The sequence below is a fragment of the Homalodisca vitripennis genome, chromosome 7, assembly GCF_021130785.1.
Source record: "Homalodisca vitripennis isolate AUS2020 chromosome 7, UT_GWSS_2.1, whole genome shotgun sequence".
Classification (NCBI taxonomy): domain Eukaryota; kingdom Metazoa; phylum Arthropoda; class Insecta; order Hemiptera; family Cicadellidae; genus Homalodisca; species Homalodisca vitripennis.
Genome location: NC_060213.1, coordinates 112,943,288 through 112,964,177, shown reverse-complemented (window position 1 = coordinate 112,964,177; position 20,890 = coordinate 112,943,288). Strand labels below are relative to the sequence as shown.

At 31.1% G+C, this 20,890-nt stretch overlaps 1 protein-coding gene across 3 annotated transcripts in view; it reads left to right on the top strand.

Moving 5' to 3' along the window:
• LOC124366216 (rap guanine nucleotide exchange factor 4) overlaps positions 1-12,210 on the top strand; it is a 965,043-nt gene extending 952,833 nt beyond the window's left edge. For all 3 annotated transcript variants that reach the window (XM_046822602.1, XM_046822603.1, XM_046822604.1), the window contains 3 exons: positions 358-587; positions 902-1,021; positions 6,116-12,210. In XM_046822602.1, coding sequence (XP_046678558.1) covers positions 358-587; positions 902-1,021; positions 6,116-6,240 — 475 coding nt within the window. In that variant the 3' untranslated portion in view covers positions 6,241-12,210. The remainder of the gene's footprint in view (positions 1-357; positions 588-901; positions 1,022-6,115) is intronic.
• Positions 12,211-20,890: the final 8,680 nt, after the last annotated feature.

Genomic DNA, 20,890 nt, shown 5'->3' with positions numbered 1-20,890 from the left:
ATTGTAAGTTCTCTGTAATTGTGTGAATTTCATTGTTTTACAGTTGAAAGATTTTAAAATGTTATTAGTTATTTACAGTTTGACTTAAATTCATACTTTGCCGTAATTTTTCAATACATTGCAAATTTTCTAAACGAGTTTAATAATTTTGTGCGGTACAGCCAAGAAAGCTTTCTGTAATTGTAGAAAGCCGTTCTCAACATGAGTTGATAAGTAAGGTTTGTAACTAAAAAATCTATACAAATTCATTCATCCGCATCTTATGATTTATTTTTATTGTTAAACAAATTATTTTCTTTGCTCTGTATAGTAAAGTTATTCTTAAATTCATTTTATTTATGATTTTAATTTTTTCAGCTGCAAGGAGTACCAGAATCTCAATGCCTTCTTTGCTGTGGTGATGGGCCTGAGCAATGTTGCCGTCAGTCGTCTCTCACTCACCTGGGAGAAACTGTCGTCCAAGTCCCGCAAGATATTCACCGAACTGGAGAGTCTGATAGACCCTTCACGCAACCATCGAAACTACCGAAGCTACGTCGGCAAACTGCAGAGTCCTGTGATACCTTTCATGCCACTACTTATCAAAGGTAAGAAGTTTATATGGCACAAGATGAACATGGGTATTTGGTTCATACTTAAATCAATACTTCCGTAAAACTATTTACTTGTGAAAGTAATTATTGGAAATTGAATAATCTAGTATAGAAGACATATTTGAAAGAGTCGACATTATCTAATGCTATCCAACTGTGAATGAGATAAACAACTATTGATTCTTTTTAAATGTTTAGTAGACCTATAGTATTTAATTAAAGTTTAGTTGCATTTTGTATTATTTTTAAAGAAAATAGTCCAAACTCTTTGTGTTATATCAATAACAATTGTGTTGTTATGTTGTCAGACATGACGTTTGTCCATGAAGGCAACAAGACCTTGGTCGATGGGTTGATCAACTTCGAGAAGATGCACATGTTGGCCCAGACGATGAGGACGCTCAGATACTGCAGATCAAGACATTTAGGTATCTTTGTTTTTTTTTATTTTTCCGTCATTCAAATGAGACACATTTTGAAATATTTAATTAGTACAAAGTAAATAGGCAAGACAGAGCCATACCAAATTAATGTCAGTATGACATCCTTTATGTTACCTTAAAGACTATAAACCTTTTTACTTCTCGCACTCATACTCAACTCACCTGCTACTCCATTTCCTATTCCCCTAGGTATCTAAGCTTGTCTGGACAATGCTGATCGTAGCCTCACCTTCCCTTTTGACAACCTTATGATACTTTTGGGCACCAAATGTGAAGCATTAACTGGTAATATCCTCACGTTCAGTGGATTTGCTGGAACATTGCCTCTGTGCATCAGCAGAGAAACATGCTGTTAACATCAGTGGACTTGCTTCCTATTCGTTTCAATGATTTTTCTGATTAAAATTTGGTATTGATAATGGAAGGTTTGATAGGATAATAGGATTTCGGAGATTTGCCATTGTTATATGTTGTATAATCTATAATACAACTTTTCAAGGATTGAAATCTTACCTCTTCATCAGATGAGAAGACAAATTAGTACATACATATACATGTACTTAAAAGTTACAACGTACCGCAATGGAGTGCCACTAAAAAAAAGTAAAAAGAGAGAAAAGAAAGAAATCTACATGCTATATATTAATTGTCTTCTCACCTGATAAGAGGTTAGATTTCAATCCTCAAATTGTTGTCTTATACATTTTGTAACATATAACGATGTCTGAAAAAATCGTCTGAAATCCTATTATCTTTTCAAAGCTTCCCGAGATTCATCTTGTATCTGTTTTGTGTGAAGTATTCTGCTCAAAAATGATATTGCAGTATGATGTTTAAATATCACAAAATAACATTAGAATACACTTTATATGGTCATCAGGTTTCTAAATATGGTTTAACCATGTCTGTACATTAGGATAAAGTTCAATTTCTTTATAAAAAAAAGCAAGCAATAATAATTTTGTTGTATACAGTATAGACTTTCCAAGATTAAGTGTTAAGAGTAAATCCTCTATTAAGTAAGAGATGTAGATTCAACATTTCATATAGTTTCACAATAGCATCCGGTGTTGTCTGTTTAATTTAAAATGTTTTATAGTATTAAAAAGTTATATTAAAAATATTTCTTAGAGGTAATTTGTACACTTTGAAAATGGCCTATGTTTATACACTTATGATTTACATTTAATAAATGTTTACCAAGGGTTTAATTTACTTTTCCTACTAAAAAGTGTAATAAACTGTAATATGTAAAGTTTTTTTTTATTCTCCACACAGCTAACAATAAAACTGTGATCTTTTATTGTTCCTATAAGTGAAATAATTATTTGCACAAAACCTTGTTTAGCTCCGTTGTTTCCTTTACATTTTATTTCAATTTTAAACACTGTATTTCAAAATTATTTCAATACTTATCTTTGATGGTATTTATTTTAAATTGTAAGAATTGACAAACATGTATAATAATGCTTTTTAATACATTTATCTTTTTTTAGTACTCTGGCTCTATGTACAACAAATAGAAATTAATACTGATTTTATTGTGGAGTAAGTCTGAACATTTTCAGTATTCTAACCAATTTTCCATAAAAATTCTTTCCCTTTCTGTTGGAGTTACATTCACTATGTTGACTGTTGTCGTCTTTGTGTGAATAAAATGTTGTCCAAAAATTTCAAGATTGTAGCCCAATCCACTCAGAGTTATTATGTGTATACAGAAACAAATAAACATACAAACAAACCTTGACTTTTCCAACCTACCAGTAGAAGAGGCTTTGTTCACCCTTATATGAAAATGTGTAATTAGAAGAAATCCTGCTTCTAAGTTATTAATTAAATTAAATTAAATTATTATTATTAGATAAAAGTTATTAACTGTTATCCATGTTATATTTTACTTTTTTAACAATATTTTCTTTAACATAGTATTGTAATAAGAAGTTCAACAGAATCTCAATGTTTTTATGTTCATTTAAATTACAAAGTATAATCACCTATAATACTTTTACTGTTTTTTATTCCTACTATGTACATTTTAAATTCACAGAATTTATCTTCTCAATTCTCAGGTACTAGGTATATAAAATAAAAATAACAAATAATTGAACTAAATTAACATGTTTTACAGCTATTTTGTGGCTAAGTTTCTTAATTGTATTGCAAACTTTTTTACACTACTAATAAGGTTAATTTAAAGTTGTCTTGGATTAAATATTCTGAAAATATTCGGATTTAAGTTGATAAGAAGGAATGCTAACATTTTGCTTGTAATAGTGAAATTCTAAAAAAATGTTGACCATTGCAGATCTGATAATCTAGTCATATAACAAACGAAGTTTGTTATCTGTTTACTTTCCATAATCTTAATTTCAAACTGAGATTGATGCTCAGTTTTATTTGGCAAATAGTAAATGAACTCTACGAGATTGCACTGAAAGAAGACTAAACTACAGATGAAATAATTAGTCTGGGCTCGCGGCTCTGGCACTACTAGCCGTTCAACTAAGGTTCGGCTCGGTCGAGGTTCTATTTCGCTGTCACGCGCGCAACGTTTCACAAAACTCATTCCATTTAATACATGAAATGAGCATTTTGCCATTACTTTATCGTAATAAAATTTATATCAAATTAAAGAACACATTCTTGTCTTTCCAACCAATACGTATAAAAAATGTCAATTCTAAAATAATAATGTCTAAATTAGTAAAAACCAAGTACAGTTTTTAGTTTGGTTAATTTTATGACATGAAATTTTCGCTCTGCGAGGAAGTTTTTTTATTATTCTGTCAGTATCAAACTTCCCGTGGAAAAGTTTTAGAAAATCGATTAAACTGCATTTTTTGTCTAAAAAAACTTTTTTCTACGACCCCTCATTCCGGGGGAAATTAAGCGTTATCTTAATATTTATAAACACTCGGCGCGCGAGCTTCTCCCAGTCTCAGTACGGTCTTCAGTTCTTTTAGCGTGAAAGCAATGACATTTTGGCTTACATATAAACCTCACCTAATATATTTTTCTAGGATAAAATAAGGATAAAAGTTTAGTTTTAACATTTTAAATCTTAAAAACTGTCTTTAAATGGCTTAAATATAAAGCTAGATCCTTACATAATAGAATAGAACAGAACAGTGTTGTATTCAGCATTCTCCACAGTTTTGTGTAATGACAGAAGTAATTTTAAAACATGTTAATAAATAATAATAAAATATGTACAAAGTTAATACATACGCTTCAATCCAAATCTTCAATGCCGCTCAAATCACCCAAGTCTTCAATGCCGCTCAAGTCATCTGGCGCGTTTTCACTGCTTTCACTGTCACTGCTGCCGAGTGAAATTATCATTGATTCCACGAGATTGTCGATTTGGGGCTCAGCTGAAGCATAATCATTTTCAATTTTTTTTTACGTGTTCGCACTTTCTGGCCCATTCCTCTGCACCTATAAGTGAAAACTTTTCTTCCGCTAAAGGACTTAATACTTGAAAAACTGCACTGAATATTTCTACTGGCTACGTAGTTTTTCACTTCAGCCCAAATGAGTTCAATAGGGTTTTAAGTCCGGGTGGTATGGTGGGAGCCGAAGCACAACATGTCCTCCACTGCTGGTCACTAGTTCATCAAGCTCATACCTAACAAATCTCGGTTTATTTAGGAGAATAATCCTGTACAGCTCCGGGACTAGCAAATCATCCGAAAAAGGTATTTGATGTTTAGAAAGCCAATCTTTCATCAATTGTTTCTTACTTTTTGAAGTAGGTGCTTTGTCTTTTTGTACATTGTGATAGGGGGCGTTATCAACAACAATAACTGATCTTGGTGGTATGTTAGGCAGAAGTTTTTCTCTCATCCATTTCATCATTGATTCCGTATTCACGTTATCGTGGTAATCACCCGAATGACTCGATGCCTTCCACATTGTCAATGCATTGGGAACAAAACCAGCTTCACTTCCTGCGTGTATCATGATCAACCGTTCCCCTTTCGAAATGGAAACACGCATTCCTTTAGTTGATTCGTCAGACCACGATGAACTTGACACGTGACTTGTCAGTATATAAGACTCGTTCTAAGTATATAATTGGACGTCCTTCATCTCTGTAACGTTTGAGTGCTCTTAAATACGAAATTCTTTTTTCTCTTATTTCATTAGTCTCGATCAAAAGCTTGCGGTTATTTTGTGTCCTTCTCCACCGAAAACCAAGTTCTTTAAGAATGTTGTTGAGGCTTGATTTTGATCCTTTAAAGTCGATCCGCTGTTTCAATTCTTCATGTAACAAAGATACAGTTGGTAGCTTGTTTTTTTAGAAGATGGAACTCGTACACAAACTCGCCTTATCAGAGCTTTGTCAAAGTCATCCAATCCTGTAATAGGCTTTTTTACGATTCCTTTTCAATTTGTTTGGGGTGAGAAAGCTACTTTCACCATTGCATTCATTATTAACGGTTAAAATTTTTAAGCTCTTTATTAATTCTTGAGATTTCACGTTCTGAGGACGCCTGTAGCTACTGCTGTTCGGGACACGGGCCTTTGCCAAGGAATACTTAAAGTTTTTTCATCAGCCTCCTTTTTCATGAATGTATATACATTACTGACAATTTCACGACTTTGACTGTGCAAAACTCTACCCTTCAGTTTTGATTTCACGCGGTCACACATATTGCTTATGAAGTAAGCTTCTTACTAAAACAAAATAACACAATACAAAAACACTGAACGTAATAATTATTCACAGTTAACTGCACACAGTAAATACACACAGCTTAGAACAACTCACTGTTAATACTGAAGTTTTAGCGATGCTCACTCTATGACAACAGATGTCACACTGGTATTATATTGTTTGGAGGGAAGGTTTGCTGGAGGGAAAGATGAGTCACAAAGTCAGCCAAGCCCTTCCGGCTGGCCCGACCTTGAAGTCCGCCACCGTGGCGCGGGCGTGATGTTTTCAGGAATGACCGATTCACACACCCCTCTTCCCCCCGCGCCATAGCCTACCACCGACCGGCCGCGCGCCCAGACTAATTATTTCCAGTGTACTTGTGTGTATTTTATTTATCCAAATAAATCTGTGTGTTCTAGTATTGGAGCCTCCGTCGCCGAAAAACGAGTCAGAAGTGCGGTCATATATCAGCTGCTTGCGCACGATAGACAATCAGCGTGTGTTGACAGCTCTGTCCCAGAAGCTGGAGCCACGTAGATCGTAGACACAACACATTACGGTGAACATAAACCTAAGAGCAACCAGTGATGGAGCAGAACCTAAGCTTTGCTGGGAGTTCAGTAAAGTACTGAAGTTGAACTGAGGTTGAAACAAACTTTTGTCTATTTCTACTGTTAAATCTTGCTAACTCAACGTATTCTTTCTCATCAACTGATCATTTAAAAATTATCCCTCTAAACTGAAATCAATCTTTTGTTGTCATAATGTTCTTAAATAGATAGAACAGAACAGATTGTTCTATTAGAGAATCAGCGTTCTTTACGAGAGTGCAATCAACGAATATTCCATATTTTACCATTATTTATTTAATGTTGTAATAAATTGTGCAGTTTTCCAGGAGGGTTCACCTCTGGCTGGTGTATACCATCCAGTTGCCCTAAACCGACCTACACTGGGTACAGCAAAAACTGATATGTCACTTAAATATGGATGTCCAGGAGAGGCATATCACGGATAGATCCGATAGGTCTAATCTACTGTGGGAGATGACTTTTGAAGTTGGTGGGGCTCCCTAAGTGTTAAAAGCAGTTACTAGCCTAGACACCCCCTGCCCACTTTGACCGGAGAAGCTGGTATAGAGCTGGCCTCCCTTTCTTCCAAGGACACATGACTGAGATTGATGAACAAAATCTTTCCTCATGGATCTTCTGTCCCCAACCTTACCCATCCAGAATATTCTGTCACTCCTGAAGCACAGCAAAGGTCCTTCTAGGACTAAGTCCAACATCTCTCAGCTGCTTGCCCTAAGGGAACAAAAAAACCTTGTGCTGTGCCAATGACAAACCCTCAGATTATCAATGAGTTTACTGTATGAAATTTCCTGTATTAAATAACTTCTCAAAAAATAAGGCTAGAAATAAATTCCAAAAAGTTTTGTAAGCAATAGTACAATTTGGTACTTCCATAATGTTTCAATTGTTTTGTAAATATGAAAAATCAAACAACGGTAAGAGTGTTTTAGAACATTCTTTTAGACTAGTAGTTATCCTTCCAATTGAAGGCGTTTCTATATTGGTGTTTAGGTTCTACTCCAACAGATGGAGCTATAAACACTGTGGTCCAAAATATACACAGTCAACTCCTGATTGTGCAGGGAACAAGTCATCATGAGAATGAGATAATGATTAGAAGTTTCAAAGACTTCAAGCCATTTTGGAGATGAAGCTGAAATTTCTGGTTCTCCTTCTTCCTTAACACATTTTCTTCAAAAAAATGTAAACTAATGAAGTATTTAGTGATTTCCAATTAACAATACATATTTTATTTTGATTTGTTTTTGGTCATTCAGTTTTAATCAGATATATTACTTGTGTTAAATGTGCATCCATGCAGCCAAAAGATTTATTATGTTAAATACCCTGTATACTCAGGAGTTTATTGTATGTAGCAAAATATTAATAGCTGTGCTACTGCACTAGTTTGACTATTTTTTCAACTAGATTTCAATACTGCTCTCTCCCATTGTGATACTTGGAAACTTTATCGTAAACAAACTAAATTGTTACTTATGAAATTAAATTTTTTGAATACCAGATTTTTTAATTTTGACAAGAATATCACATTATTTTAGTTTACGATGATCACCATTCTACACTGTATAAATGAACACCCACGCGTTACCCATAAGGAATTATTGTTTTCCATCAACAATATTGGAATTTCAATAATTCATAACAAATAGTATTTTCTCTTGGGGGAGGGTTAATAATACTGATATAAACTCTATAACTGATATTATTTTACATTTTTACCATACAGTTGTAACTTATAGTTGTGTATAGGCCTTGTAACAATATATGTTTACATTTGTGTAGGTTTAGAAACAAAGGCCTATCATCAACTAAGTCAGTGTTGATAAATTGTCTCGTAATATGAAATATTTGTGAGTGAACCAGTACGTTTTGCTGTAACTTTTGCAACTGTAACTCTGATAATTTGGCAATATTAATAATTCTGTTTTATTTTGTTACTAATCTTTGCAAAATATATTTAGTAGGCTACTATTTGCTGAGTTCTGCTTTCATTTAAAATAATTCGTCATATTGCACAGTTTTTATTTGTAGTCTACATAGTAATTAATTTTATGGTATATAATTATTTATTTATATTATTAATACTCTATGAAGTGAGAAAGACTTTTGCAGATTTTTCTTATCATTAAATTTAATCTTTTTAGACCAACAAATACATAAAAGGCAATTGAGCAAAAAATGTTGCCAAGTCAAATCAAAGTCACCGTATCTTGGACCAACGTGTGATTTTTTAAGATATCTCTCATTTGTAAGATGTTTTATACTAATTGTTCTAGAATAGGTCTGAATCGACGAACACCAAATGTTGTATTGTCCTTTTTCGGGCACTTTTGTGAACGCAATAATTTTTGTATTTTTGTCATTGTCGAGTTTTGTGTCTACCTTTTATAGAATGTGGACTATTCTTGTTATATTCTAAAATAAACAATATTCTAGTCACATGTAGGTTTAGATTACTATAAGTAAATCACCTAAACAAGTTAGGAGTGTTTTTATCGTCTGACCACCACTCCAAGGCACAATTTATAAGAGCCACTTTTATACCATTTTTTGTGGATTTTATTGTAATGTGATGAAAATTGTTATTAAATATATCAAAATTGTGAATTAGTTATATAATTTTACATAGTTTTACATTTTTTGGAAGTATAATAATATACTGTTAGTTAAAATATCTTTGATACATATTTACTATTTAATATCCTCAATTTAACAAAAAAACTTCGAAACATTGTTGGTTTTTAACCTTTTATCCAGTGGTGCAAAATTAATCAATATTTGTTGTTTTAAATAATATTGCAAATTTCATATTGTATATATAGTTTAGATGTTTTCTAAATCAAAACTTTTCATTGTGGTAATATTTGATTAGATATTCTTTTTTAATTTATTTTCAGTATTTTTTTTAATAATGTTTTGATAGCATGGAAATATTCATTACACTATTTTAACGTTTAATAAAAGTTGCCACAATTTTTGTTTTTATTAAAACTAACATATATTTATTTATTAAGTTTGCACAGTTTTTAAATCCTTAATTCTGTTATAAAATGTCTAAATATTGATAAATACAACATTCAAGTAATCTATAACCCCTTATGTGCTTAGCTTTTCAATAAAAATATTTCAACTATGTTTTACATGAATTTTAAAAATGAAGTTCTGAAAATGTATTAAAAGTGGCTTCTGGTTGATCAGCTTTCCAATTCTACTTTTCACTTGATCGCCTCCTACACAAGTGCTAGCTGTTGACTATATTTACTATATTGTATTGTATTGTATTGTAATATATATTTTTCTATGATTCTTAGCCTGTACTATGACTATCATGCGCCATATAATGTAATCCCTTGTGCCAACTTAGCAATAACCACGCTTCTTAAAGAAGCTACCTGTAATTAAGTTTTAGAAGTGCGGTTCCTCTTTTATTGATTTATTTTGAATCGTTTATACAAGAACTATGACCAGAACCTTCAACAAAATGACGTAATCACCAGATTTGTAACATTGTAATCCAATTCATATATTTTATTTGTGTACATTGTATATACTGTAATGTACAATTTTATTTAATTATCGTTTTAAGTTTTTTTTACTAATTTATTTTGAAATTGTAAATATTGTTATTATTTATTCACATTTTTATTATGTGATGATATTTTATTTTAACTCATGTTAAGTGAAAGCAAGTTCTGTAATTACCTCTGTAATGTTACCTTTTAAATTGCTACTTTATTTTTTTAATTGACTCTGATGCTTATGTATTTTGCCATGTTTGCTAAGCTTACATCCAGACAAATGGAATGATACTGCAAAAGATAATTTTACATTTTCTGCTTTTAATTTTTTATTTATTAGTTTTGAACTATTTCTTTTATTGTTTATTGATTTTATATGTATTCTGAATTAAAATCTCCAAGAAGATTACATAAGGTGTTTTTTAATTTTTTTATCTTTTGATTCATTTTTTGCATTTTCAGCTAAAAAACAGTAGTCAGCTTCAAAATCTAAAACGTTTATTAAAATTAGTAAGGAGGAAGTATCCTTGTATGAAGTGTTTAAAATTATGTGTATGTACCAACAATTTTATTTCTGTCACCAGTATTATGAGGCCTTTCCAGTATTGTTTATTTATTGATTTGTGGCATTAAAAATGCTGTTTTGTAGTTTAATATAATAATTTTACTTTCAATAATTCTACTGTATTTTGTTTCTGCAACATAATATACTGTACTGTACGTGTTTAAAGTAATTGGGTGTATTTTCAATGCGTTGTTTTGTAGCCCTAAAATTGTTCTTACTTTATGTTTTTTCTGACAAATAACAGTTAAAAAGGGTATTGATTATTTAAGTGAAATACAACTGAAAAATACAAAAAGCTGGCATGTTGGTAGTTGTTTTTTAGTGTTTTATTTGAGTTAAAAATGTACTAAACTTTTCTTTGTATTTACATGTGTAGGCCTATAGTTTTCCTATAATTTAACTTACCCATTTCCAATCCAAAATATATTTCGCTCTATGTAAAGCTGGCTTTACTGATGACTAACTTAATTTTTCTGTTTAACATAATAATTCTAACCTTAAACAGTTTTACGTTCTTATTTTTGGTAGTTAGGATAAGTTTTTTTTTGTAAAATCTCATTCTAAAGGTATGATTTGTACGAATCCAATTTGTATAATTTCCCTATTGTACATTTTGTATAAATACAAATATATTTTTATTTATTTTGTCATCAATACTAATTATTTAACAACAACAAATTTCTACACTATTTAAATAATATTTTTAATTAAGTTTTAGTTACGAAAACCATATTCACATTCTGAAAACAAACCCAAAAACATGGCATCAGGATGCATGTAAACAAATCGTATCTTTAAAATGAGACATAGATTCCTAATAATGAATTATGAATTTTCAGCAAAATCCTTTGTGGTAAGTTATTAAAAGTTTAGCACTCGATCAGTTTATTATATCCTAAGTAATATATTGTTTATGTCCATATTTTTATTTCATTTAATTTTTATTTGTTTTTGAAACTCTAAATATGTTTAGTAAAATATATTTTTTATAAAGTTGAATATTACTATCACTCTAATAATAATGTTAAATATAAGAAACAAATTTTTTACTCTCAATCTATAGTGGATGTGCCAGAATGACAACTATTATTATTATTTCATCAACTATATAAGGATACACTTCAAACGGGTTTCTTCTCAAATAAAATGTAAAAATATCCGTCTCTCCTTTAAGGAAAAATTAGCTTATATTTATAATTACTAAATATGAATAACAATTTAACAAATAACCCAACACCATTTTAATTTCACGTAGAAAATATATTTAGTATACAAAAAAATAAAAATTAATTAATTAACGATAAATTTGTTTTGGTTTTCTATTAAAATTAACATTACAGTTAAAAATGTTAATTTTTATATAAAAAAACTATTACAATATAAAAAATAATTTAGTTATGATTATGTTTCTGATAAATGGGAAAGAATAATCTCATATTATAATGAATTTATCATTATAATATGAAAATAGTTTTATGAACCCCACATTAATTTATATTTTACAGCATACAATTTTACAATTACAATACAATATTTTACTTTTACAAGTTTACAATATTTACATGGTTATACCTACTTGTATATTTTTAATAGTAATGAATTGTCATTGTGCAGAAATTTCATTCCCATTTCAGATGGAAGCCCATATTAACAAAGCTGTATAAGTTGATATGTGTAATAGTTCTATAGCCAATTTTGGCACATCCACAGCATTTCAGATGAAAGTGAGAAGATTTCCCACCACGCAAACCTCACCATCTTGCCCCAGTGTCTTAATGTATTGTGTAAACATTGTATTCTATCATACTCGATTTTCTATTAAAACTTAAAGAAAATAATCCCCACTTGTATTTCTTATACCTGTTCTATGCTCCTAGAACTGTCTCGTAAATTCTGGAAGATTCATCAATTAGTGCATCAAGCCAACAGTTTTTGTAAGGTCTGTGTAGTACTGAATAGATCTCTTATATAATGAGCAAAGTGTTTATATACAGGGTGTTCCATAACTCTCTGGACAAAGGTATACCATGTTATTGCTCAGGTCAAGACAAACATATTTCAACATATGAACAAGGGTATCCAGATGCTTAGTTTCCCATCTGACTGTATGTTTTTTTTTAATTAATATCTTAAAAACTAATAAATTAAATTATACCAAATTTGGCTCATATATTTATTGTAACAAGGCCAGTTACTGAAGTTCTCAGGGAATAGCCAACAATTCAAAAACTGAATAAATGGCAGTTCTCAATGTGGGCCATGTTTTATCACAGTAAATCTGCTCTAAATCAGTTATTCATTATTAAATTCAAATAATTTTAGTGGTATTAGATTTGTGATAAAATCCTCTAAGAACTGTTCCTGCAATTCTTGAGAAAAAAAAATGTTATTTTTTAAGAGATACAGTTTAAAAGTTTTAATGGCCACCATTTTGAAAATACTAAAGATAATTGAATGATATTCTTTTCAGTAACTGGTCTTGTTATCATAAACATTGAGCAAAATTTAGTATAATTTAATTTATTACTGTTTAAGATATTAATTTTTTATAAAAAAAACACATAAACACATACAGATGAAAAACTAAGCATCAGAGACCCATGTGGTGAAATATGTGTGTCTTGCCCTGAGCAAAAACATGGTATACCTTTGTCCAGAGAGTTACGGGACTCTCTGTATAACAATTTGACTGAAACTGGTGGTTTGATACTGCAATTTAGCCGCTTCTAAGTTTGGTTTTAAAACGTTCTGATAAAATTGCCTTATCTTTATTTTGATAAGAGATAAAAGATTATCTCTCATAGAGGACTTGCTACATAAACACCTTATTGTGATTGCTTAGAGAAATCATATCTGATTTACCTGTAAAAGGCCAGTAGCTACAGAATTATGTCATTTCCAATAACTTTCATTCTGGAGGTTTTGTTCTACCCTGTTAAAGGAGCATAGTGCAAATTTTAGCTACAAATTTGTCTTAACAAAATAATATCTGAACCAGAAACCTGCGAACAGTCACAGATCCAAAAGTTGACAATAGGTTAGTAGGCCCATTCTGGTTTTGTAGAAAAAAGAAGATTGTGTAATATTAGGAGACAGCTCAAGTTTACATGAGCTTTGAAAATAAGATTGCTAGTGTTTTTAAATTGCATAAACAGTCCCTCTTCCCAGCTGTTGACACTCGCAAACCAGCTGTGACCCACCCTTTGTCAACTGATGGCTCAAATTTCTTTTTGGAGGATGAGTTGAAAGCTTGATCAAAACGATGGTTAAAAATTTGCCAGAATATCTGTTATGTCTTGTGATAATTATTTTAATTAAATATTATAGATACCGTTCCAGCCTTCATTTGAAAGGCGTGATTTAAATATAAATGTTTTCTTTGGAATAATTTCTTTTCTTGGATATAAAGTTATACATTGTGTTACACGTTAGGTTTGTTTTATAATTTATAAGAGCTAGAAGCAGAGCAGAGTGATCAGAAAAACCTTTATCGAGAGTGAATGCATTACATGGATGTGGATCAAAGCTTGGTTTATCAAAATATAAAATAAAATTACACGAATTTTAGTGTTTTAAACCAATCAGTTTTACAACTACTTTGTTTAAGGGTCTTATTAAAGTCATCTGCGACAAGAAATTTAGCTTCAGGATCCTTTTTTTCTACAGAAATTTCATTAAATAAAAAACTGATTGAAAAAGAGCTTATTGCCATCCTTGTTATTGGAATGTTTATTTAATAACCTATAAATACATAAAACTATAGTTTTTACATTAGAAACTAGTTCAATACCACAGCATTCAAATAAAAACTCTCTACTGAACCAAGAACGTAGCCAAGAAAAAATCTGGGGGGAGGTCCACACAAGTGATATTTTCCCATAGTGGACAGATAATAAGTTCCAATTCTGTCCTTTATAATTTCTTGACCATTTTCTATGTATAGAATGATCTTTCAGCAGTACATTTCAGTAATACTGAATTATTTAAATAATAATAATCGTTAACTAAAATCGTTACTTGAAAATTTGGGGGGGGTTCAGACCCCTTGGACCCCCTTGCTAGCTGTCCTTGCACTGAACTTGGCTATATCATAACTGGACTTGACTTCTAAAGTTTATTAGCAAACACATAGACTCCCCTCCTTGACACATCTCTAAAAAACTAATGATTAAAACGAAATGTTGAAATTTTTGATACTAGAAAATATTGTGTTCTATTATTTAGAGAGGCAAATAATATCTGGAATTTCAATTAAATTGTCAAGGAAATCATTAAAAATCATCTGCTTCTACATCTTTCATAAGTGGGGGGATGACCATTGTTGAACAATCGTGTGTATGAATCATGCTGCTGTCTTCGGATACACAAGTAGACACAGAATTGTCTATCAAAGGATGAGGATTCGCTGTCAGGTTTTTCTCTTGAAGCTGTTGGCAACACTGCCATATCCTCGTAGTAATCTAGTGCTGAGGTATTGGATACCATAATGTTAGTCTCTCTAAGTATTGCATCTCTTAACTATCAAAATTGAATGTATATTAAATTTATTTTAATCAACTGCATACCCTGATCTGACAAGATTTTGTGTAAATTTGCTTAATCATAGATGAAAATAAATACTTAATTTTTTATAGTATATTATTGTTTTTATTTGTTTACATGTATATCAGATGTATCTGGTTTATATTTGTTTTTCACTATTGATTTTACAATTTTCAATTGTATTAATTCTGCTCCCTGTAAAATTGTGAATTAATTTGTGCAGTATTACATTCTTAGAAATGTCTGGCACTACAATTATTCAATTTGAAAATTGAAGTTTCCAACGAAAATTAAGCTCCAAATTAACTAAAAAGACATTTCAACCAAAATAATAAGAAGAAACTAAGAAAGAAACTCCCTCTCAAGTAAGATGTCCTAAAGTTCTTGAAAATTATGATGATTTTGAACATTTATAATGGAGCTGCACGCTGATTATCGTTATCCTTCTGAAATTGCAAATTCTTTTCCATTGAAAAATCCTTCATAGTCTTTTCTTTTTCAATCATTTCATTTCTACGTCAAATCATATCACCCTTTTGAAGTTGTTCTTTTGAGTTGTTTTTTTGGTTGTATTGAAGATTGACTTTCAAATTAGATAGTACAAATTATAGATCTAAAGTTTTAAATTCTTTTTATATGTTAAAAGATTCTTCATAATCTCATATTTCTGTATTGGTAAAACTATCTGACCTGGAATATATTCTTTTACATAAAAAGTTGCTTTGTAGTGTTTTATTTCTGCAGTGCTTTAATTCTCCTTGATGAAGTTGTACATCCTTGTTCTGCAATAATCTTTGAATTTATTATACTTTATTTAAATATAAGGTTATATAGTAAGAGTATGTGCACATGAGGTTTGTAAAGAGCCTCCTCCATCAGTTAGTTAAATGTTTACCATTGTAACCTGTTAAATGGTTCAAAATGATAAAACTTATTTTATAAATAAATTTTGTTTTGATTTAAACAATTTTATTGTAACCATGTTACTCCAAACCACCTCCCAATCTACAAATTTCTAGAATTGGTCGATGGAATCGACGAAATACAATGTGCATTATGCATTTAAGGTAGGTAGTTTGAACCAAATGGTTAAGGTAATATAATTTTTTTCATACGTTTCATATTGTTCATTAATAAATGTATCCTAGGTACATTTTATGATATTTAGGCTTATATTTATTTTATTTATAATTTAAAAGCAATTTTTAATGTTGGTATTGTAATTAGTCTAATTTTAACATGACCACATGCTTTTTAAATAAAGACATTGTAATTTCCGTGAAACTTGGACATAAAAAATTAATATAAATCATATCTAGAATATTTCTTCGTCAATCATTACTTTATTGCTGTATTAAAATGATCTTGGATTTTTCTACTTAAGAGGAATGTTAAACCTCATGCAATGTTATAGCCTTATTTTTTATTATAATGTTGTGGGAGATATGGGAGAGTATTACATTTTAAAGATATAACTTATACACATCCAAATGCTTTTTAGTCTTTTTTTTGCGTAAAGTGAATACTATTTTAGTATTCAAACGTCGAAGTACAGCAGAGTTTGAGATTTCTCTCTGAACAATCCACAAAATCTAAATAAACTAAAAACGTCTGGATGGATGTTGTTTATATCTTTAAAATGATACAACTCCCATAATTCTAAGGCTGAAATTAAAGGTATAATACTGCACGAGGTTTAATATTGTTCTTATGGGGAAAAACTTGATCATTTTAATACAGCCAGGTTTTAAGAGCAGATTTTCCACTACACCATTTTGAATTTGACTCCAGAACAACATTTAATCTCCCTGTAAGAGCTTCCTTGGTCATAAATTTATAGGGGATGTCTCATTTTTCAAATGTGATTTATTGATAAGTATTTGAGTCTCATAGAATGTTTTTCCTTATGGGTTATTTTTAAATAATCTCTTAAATATTTAAAAATTGTACATTTTAAAAGAGCTCAAATAAATTTGGAACTGTATTGTAAATCATATCTTTAAAATAAGTCACCTCCCATAATTGTGCCATAAAAACGATTGTGTAAACAGTTTGAGATTTAGGATTATTCTTATGGAGTAAACATCGTTTACTAAGCCTGTTCTTAGAATTAATAATTCGCCTAAATGTCGTGTACAAGCTGAGTAGGGACCAAAAGAGCCATGAACTTTTCAAATCCCTTCAAAATTTTAAGATGCAAATAAAACACAGCACAGAGCTTCAGTTGCAGACAGAAAAGTGCAGGCACTGCTACGTAACCAAGACAAAGGCGTCCGTCCGTTGACCTTAGAGTTAGTTCTTATTAGAGATGAGTAATACAGTATACAGTAGATTATTTTATACTTTATCCCTTGTCTGACTAAGCAGGAAACGTGTGTGTTACTGTGTATTTAAATGTCGGTCCAATAAATTATGAAATTTACATCTTCTAACATAACGAAAATTGGTATGAATTTTTTTAGTTTTTCATGTCTAAGATGGTGCAATGGGTTATTTTTTATTTCTAAAACTTTCTTAAAGACAGAACTAAATATAAAGATATGTTTATTACTCTATGAAGAATTTAAAGCATTTAAGGTCTTGTAACCAGGCTCTAATAAAGACGGAAAAATAGGACTTTGACTTTTACAATAAAAATGTTTAAGGGTAGGATATGGTTTTAGAGAGTGGTATGTTTTCAATAACCTTTGATGTTTTCATTTTTTATACAGTATAATTAAAGAAAATTACTCTTTTAATACGTATTAGTTATTTAAGGAATTTTTATTAATAAAACTTTTCATTCTTTCCAAACATCTCTCATATGCATATTATTACAATTTCATACTCTTGTCTTCAATTTTCTTCTTTGCGCCTTATTATATTTGTATGTATAATACTCATATACACTTTAAATGCTTATATCTCCCGTAGAACTATTAATGTTTTTTTTCTCCTGTATTCTTTAAGAGCAATATTACATTATAATACAGATTGCAACTTAAAACTTACTTTTTGTTTTTATCCGATTGCAATATTGAAACCAAATGGAGTTTTGGTGGGTTACAAACCCCCATTAGGAGAGCCCAAAATTATAATTACAGTTAATTTCTTTAGAATTACGTTCAATTTTTACCAGTCACACAAACTCAACTGTATTAGTACAATGTGACGTTTGATTCACACAGACTACCACAATCATGTGCCAGGTAACGTTTTATATACCTACAGAACAAATGATAACCTGGCACCAGTATGATAACTGGAGTTTGTCTTTACAACCTAGTAGATCCATATTTTATCAAAGAAAAGACTACATACTTTATTCCAAAAAAAGTTCAAACGTTATAAAATATTTTGAAAATGACATGTTCTATTTCTCTTAAGACATTGAACGGGTCTTTTGTAGAAGAGGGCCACCAGTCTTGAAATATGTTCTATGGCATATGTTCAATGGCATATTGTTTGAACCCTGCCTTTCCATTACAATTCAATTTATATTTCTGATCAGCCCCCCTAGAATTTGATATTTTACTGATAGGTACTATCTCGAGGGATGTTTTTCTTTAGTTGACATCAGCGCGTGGCAGCACCAATAGTGCTGCCGAAGCCCGCGCTGATGGCCGGAGGCAATCGCATTTTGGGTGGCGGAGTGTGATCAAGAATAAAAACAAGTTTTGTGTTTTTTTTTTTTTCAATAAAGAGTTTAGTTTTTTTTTTGGAGAATAAGACCCTTCAAACAATATGCCATTGCTATAGAACATATTTCAAGACTGGTGGCCCTCTTCTACAAAAGACCCCATTGAATTCCTTTATTCATATATCAGTTTAGGTTTGGGTACTGGATTATATCAAATTTACAAATAACTTATATCACTAATATAATGCAATAACGGAGGCTTGCAGCTAAACAGGTATGTGAATCCGTTCCATGCGAGATTCTATTTATAACTATAACCTAGATCGATTACAATAATGAGAGATTCTGATTTCGATTTTAATGCGTTATCGAAATTGAAGAAAAGCGATGTAAGCTCGATGGATAAAATACCAAGATACGCATGCGTAAAACAGGCCTCGGTTGGGACGCGATGGCGGAGTGGATAAAAATAGATAAGATAAGGATAGATAAATTGACAGATATCCTTCAAATTATCTAAAACAAGTTAGTAGTACGCCAGACCAAATATCGCGTAAATAACATGGTTGAATGGAAGTTTTCAAGCCTATAGCTCATTTCATTATCGAGAAGATGTCCTGTGGCGGACTGACAGACAGAAAGGATATTCATACACCCTCCAGGCAGACATTAGAGAACTTTTACTGCCTACTGCGATGTACACTTCAATAACACTCAGCCGAATTCCATGGATAGATGGACATGCGCCATAATCGAACTCATTGTGTAGAATTGAATTTGCACGCAAAATTTGAATTCTACAGATAAAATTGTTCTCGGATTATCCTGTAATCATAAACGCTCTACCGACTTTTATAGAGGGACAATCTCGTTATTAAACACGGCGTTACCTATAAAAAAAAGAAGTTGCAAATGTTCAAATCCATAGCGTTCTTGAGATAGATATCCAGGAGGAAATAGACACATATGCAAATAAACGTTAAATCACGATATGTTAAATAGTGAAATGACTGCGTACTCAATTTGTTTACAAATTTGTTTATTCTATAAGATTCTCGTTACCATCATGGTTACCCATAAGACCAACGTAAATCAAGTATAACGTTATAAGTGGTGAGCTTATATAATAATAAAAAGAAAGTTACATGCAAATGTTCAAGTTCATAGATCAGTTCGTTCTCAATATATTGTTCGGACACAGACGAAATTGAACTTTTTCCAGCCCCTCAAGTGATTGGCTTCACTGTAGCTCATCCAATCAGACAGTGTCTAGTGCCAATTCGAAAGTTTGATATAATACTTCGTATTGTAATTAGTTCCAATGACAGATCGTTGTTACTAGACCAAAACTTTAATAGCATCGTATAATAAAGACGTTTTTCATTTGATTTAATCGAAATGCCAGAGTTAGAATCCATATTGGTGAAATCGACCTCATCGAGAAGCGGTTGGTTGACCTTGACAATATTCTTCACTAACGTGTCTGAAATGTAAAGAGTTTTTTTTTTTTAGTTCTAATTCCTAACCTCAACATTTAATTGAGTCAAGACCACTTTGCTTTACTACACTGTTTTACGCCTTTTTAAACATCGATAGTTACAATCATTGTAACAATCGAGTGTAAAGATCCGAATTTACGTAAACTAAACATTTGAGCAGCAGCAATTTTGAAACATAACCTGCATCAGACTATCGATTAAGAGTGCTATACTCTGTTGAAGTCATGAATAGTTATATGATTGCTACCGATGTTTATTTCGATACGTAAATCAAATTTTCATAAGAATAGAATGCGAAATATCTAACTTAAGTAGTACAGTTTATTAATCAGCCTAAAATAAGCCCATACAGTTACAAGTGGATAAATATTATTTCGATACATATTTACAATCAATATGATCTAGACAATTGAGTTTACTCACCAACATACTATGATTACATGTAATTTGGCCAATGACCCCAAAATTAAATCTTGTGTTTAGTACGTAGTGTGGAATTTGGCGTGCCATTAAAGAAGTGAGAATAGGCGAATGAAAAAACTGCACAAAATAATTGAAGTAAATGGAAGAAATGCATATTAAGGTGTTTGAAATTTTCTTTTCAGCATAGTAAAATCAAAGGTACATTTCACGTGTGACTGTCGCCTCAAAATATAAAACAGGTTTATTAGTTTAAAGGTTAACCTGTGTAACACTGATGGTATGGTAACTTTAATTATTGGGATGTTAATATACTCTTAGTAATATCTAAATTTGGAAACTCCATTATCTTGAAACATTACATCATGATTTTCAGGTGCACGATTAAAATTATTTTAATCGTATAAGGGAATTTCTAAAATCGTGGACTTTGACTAC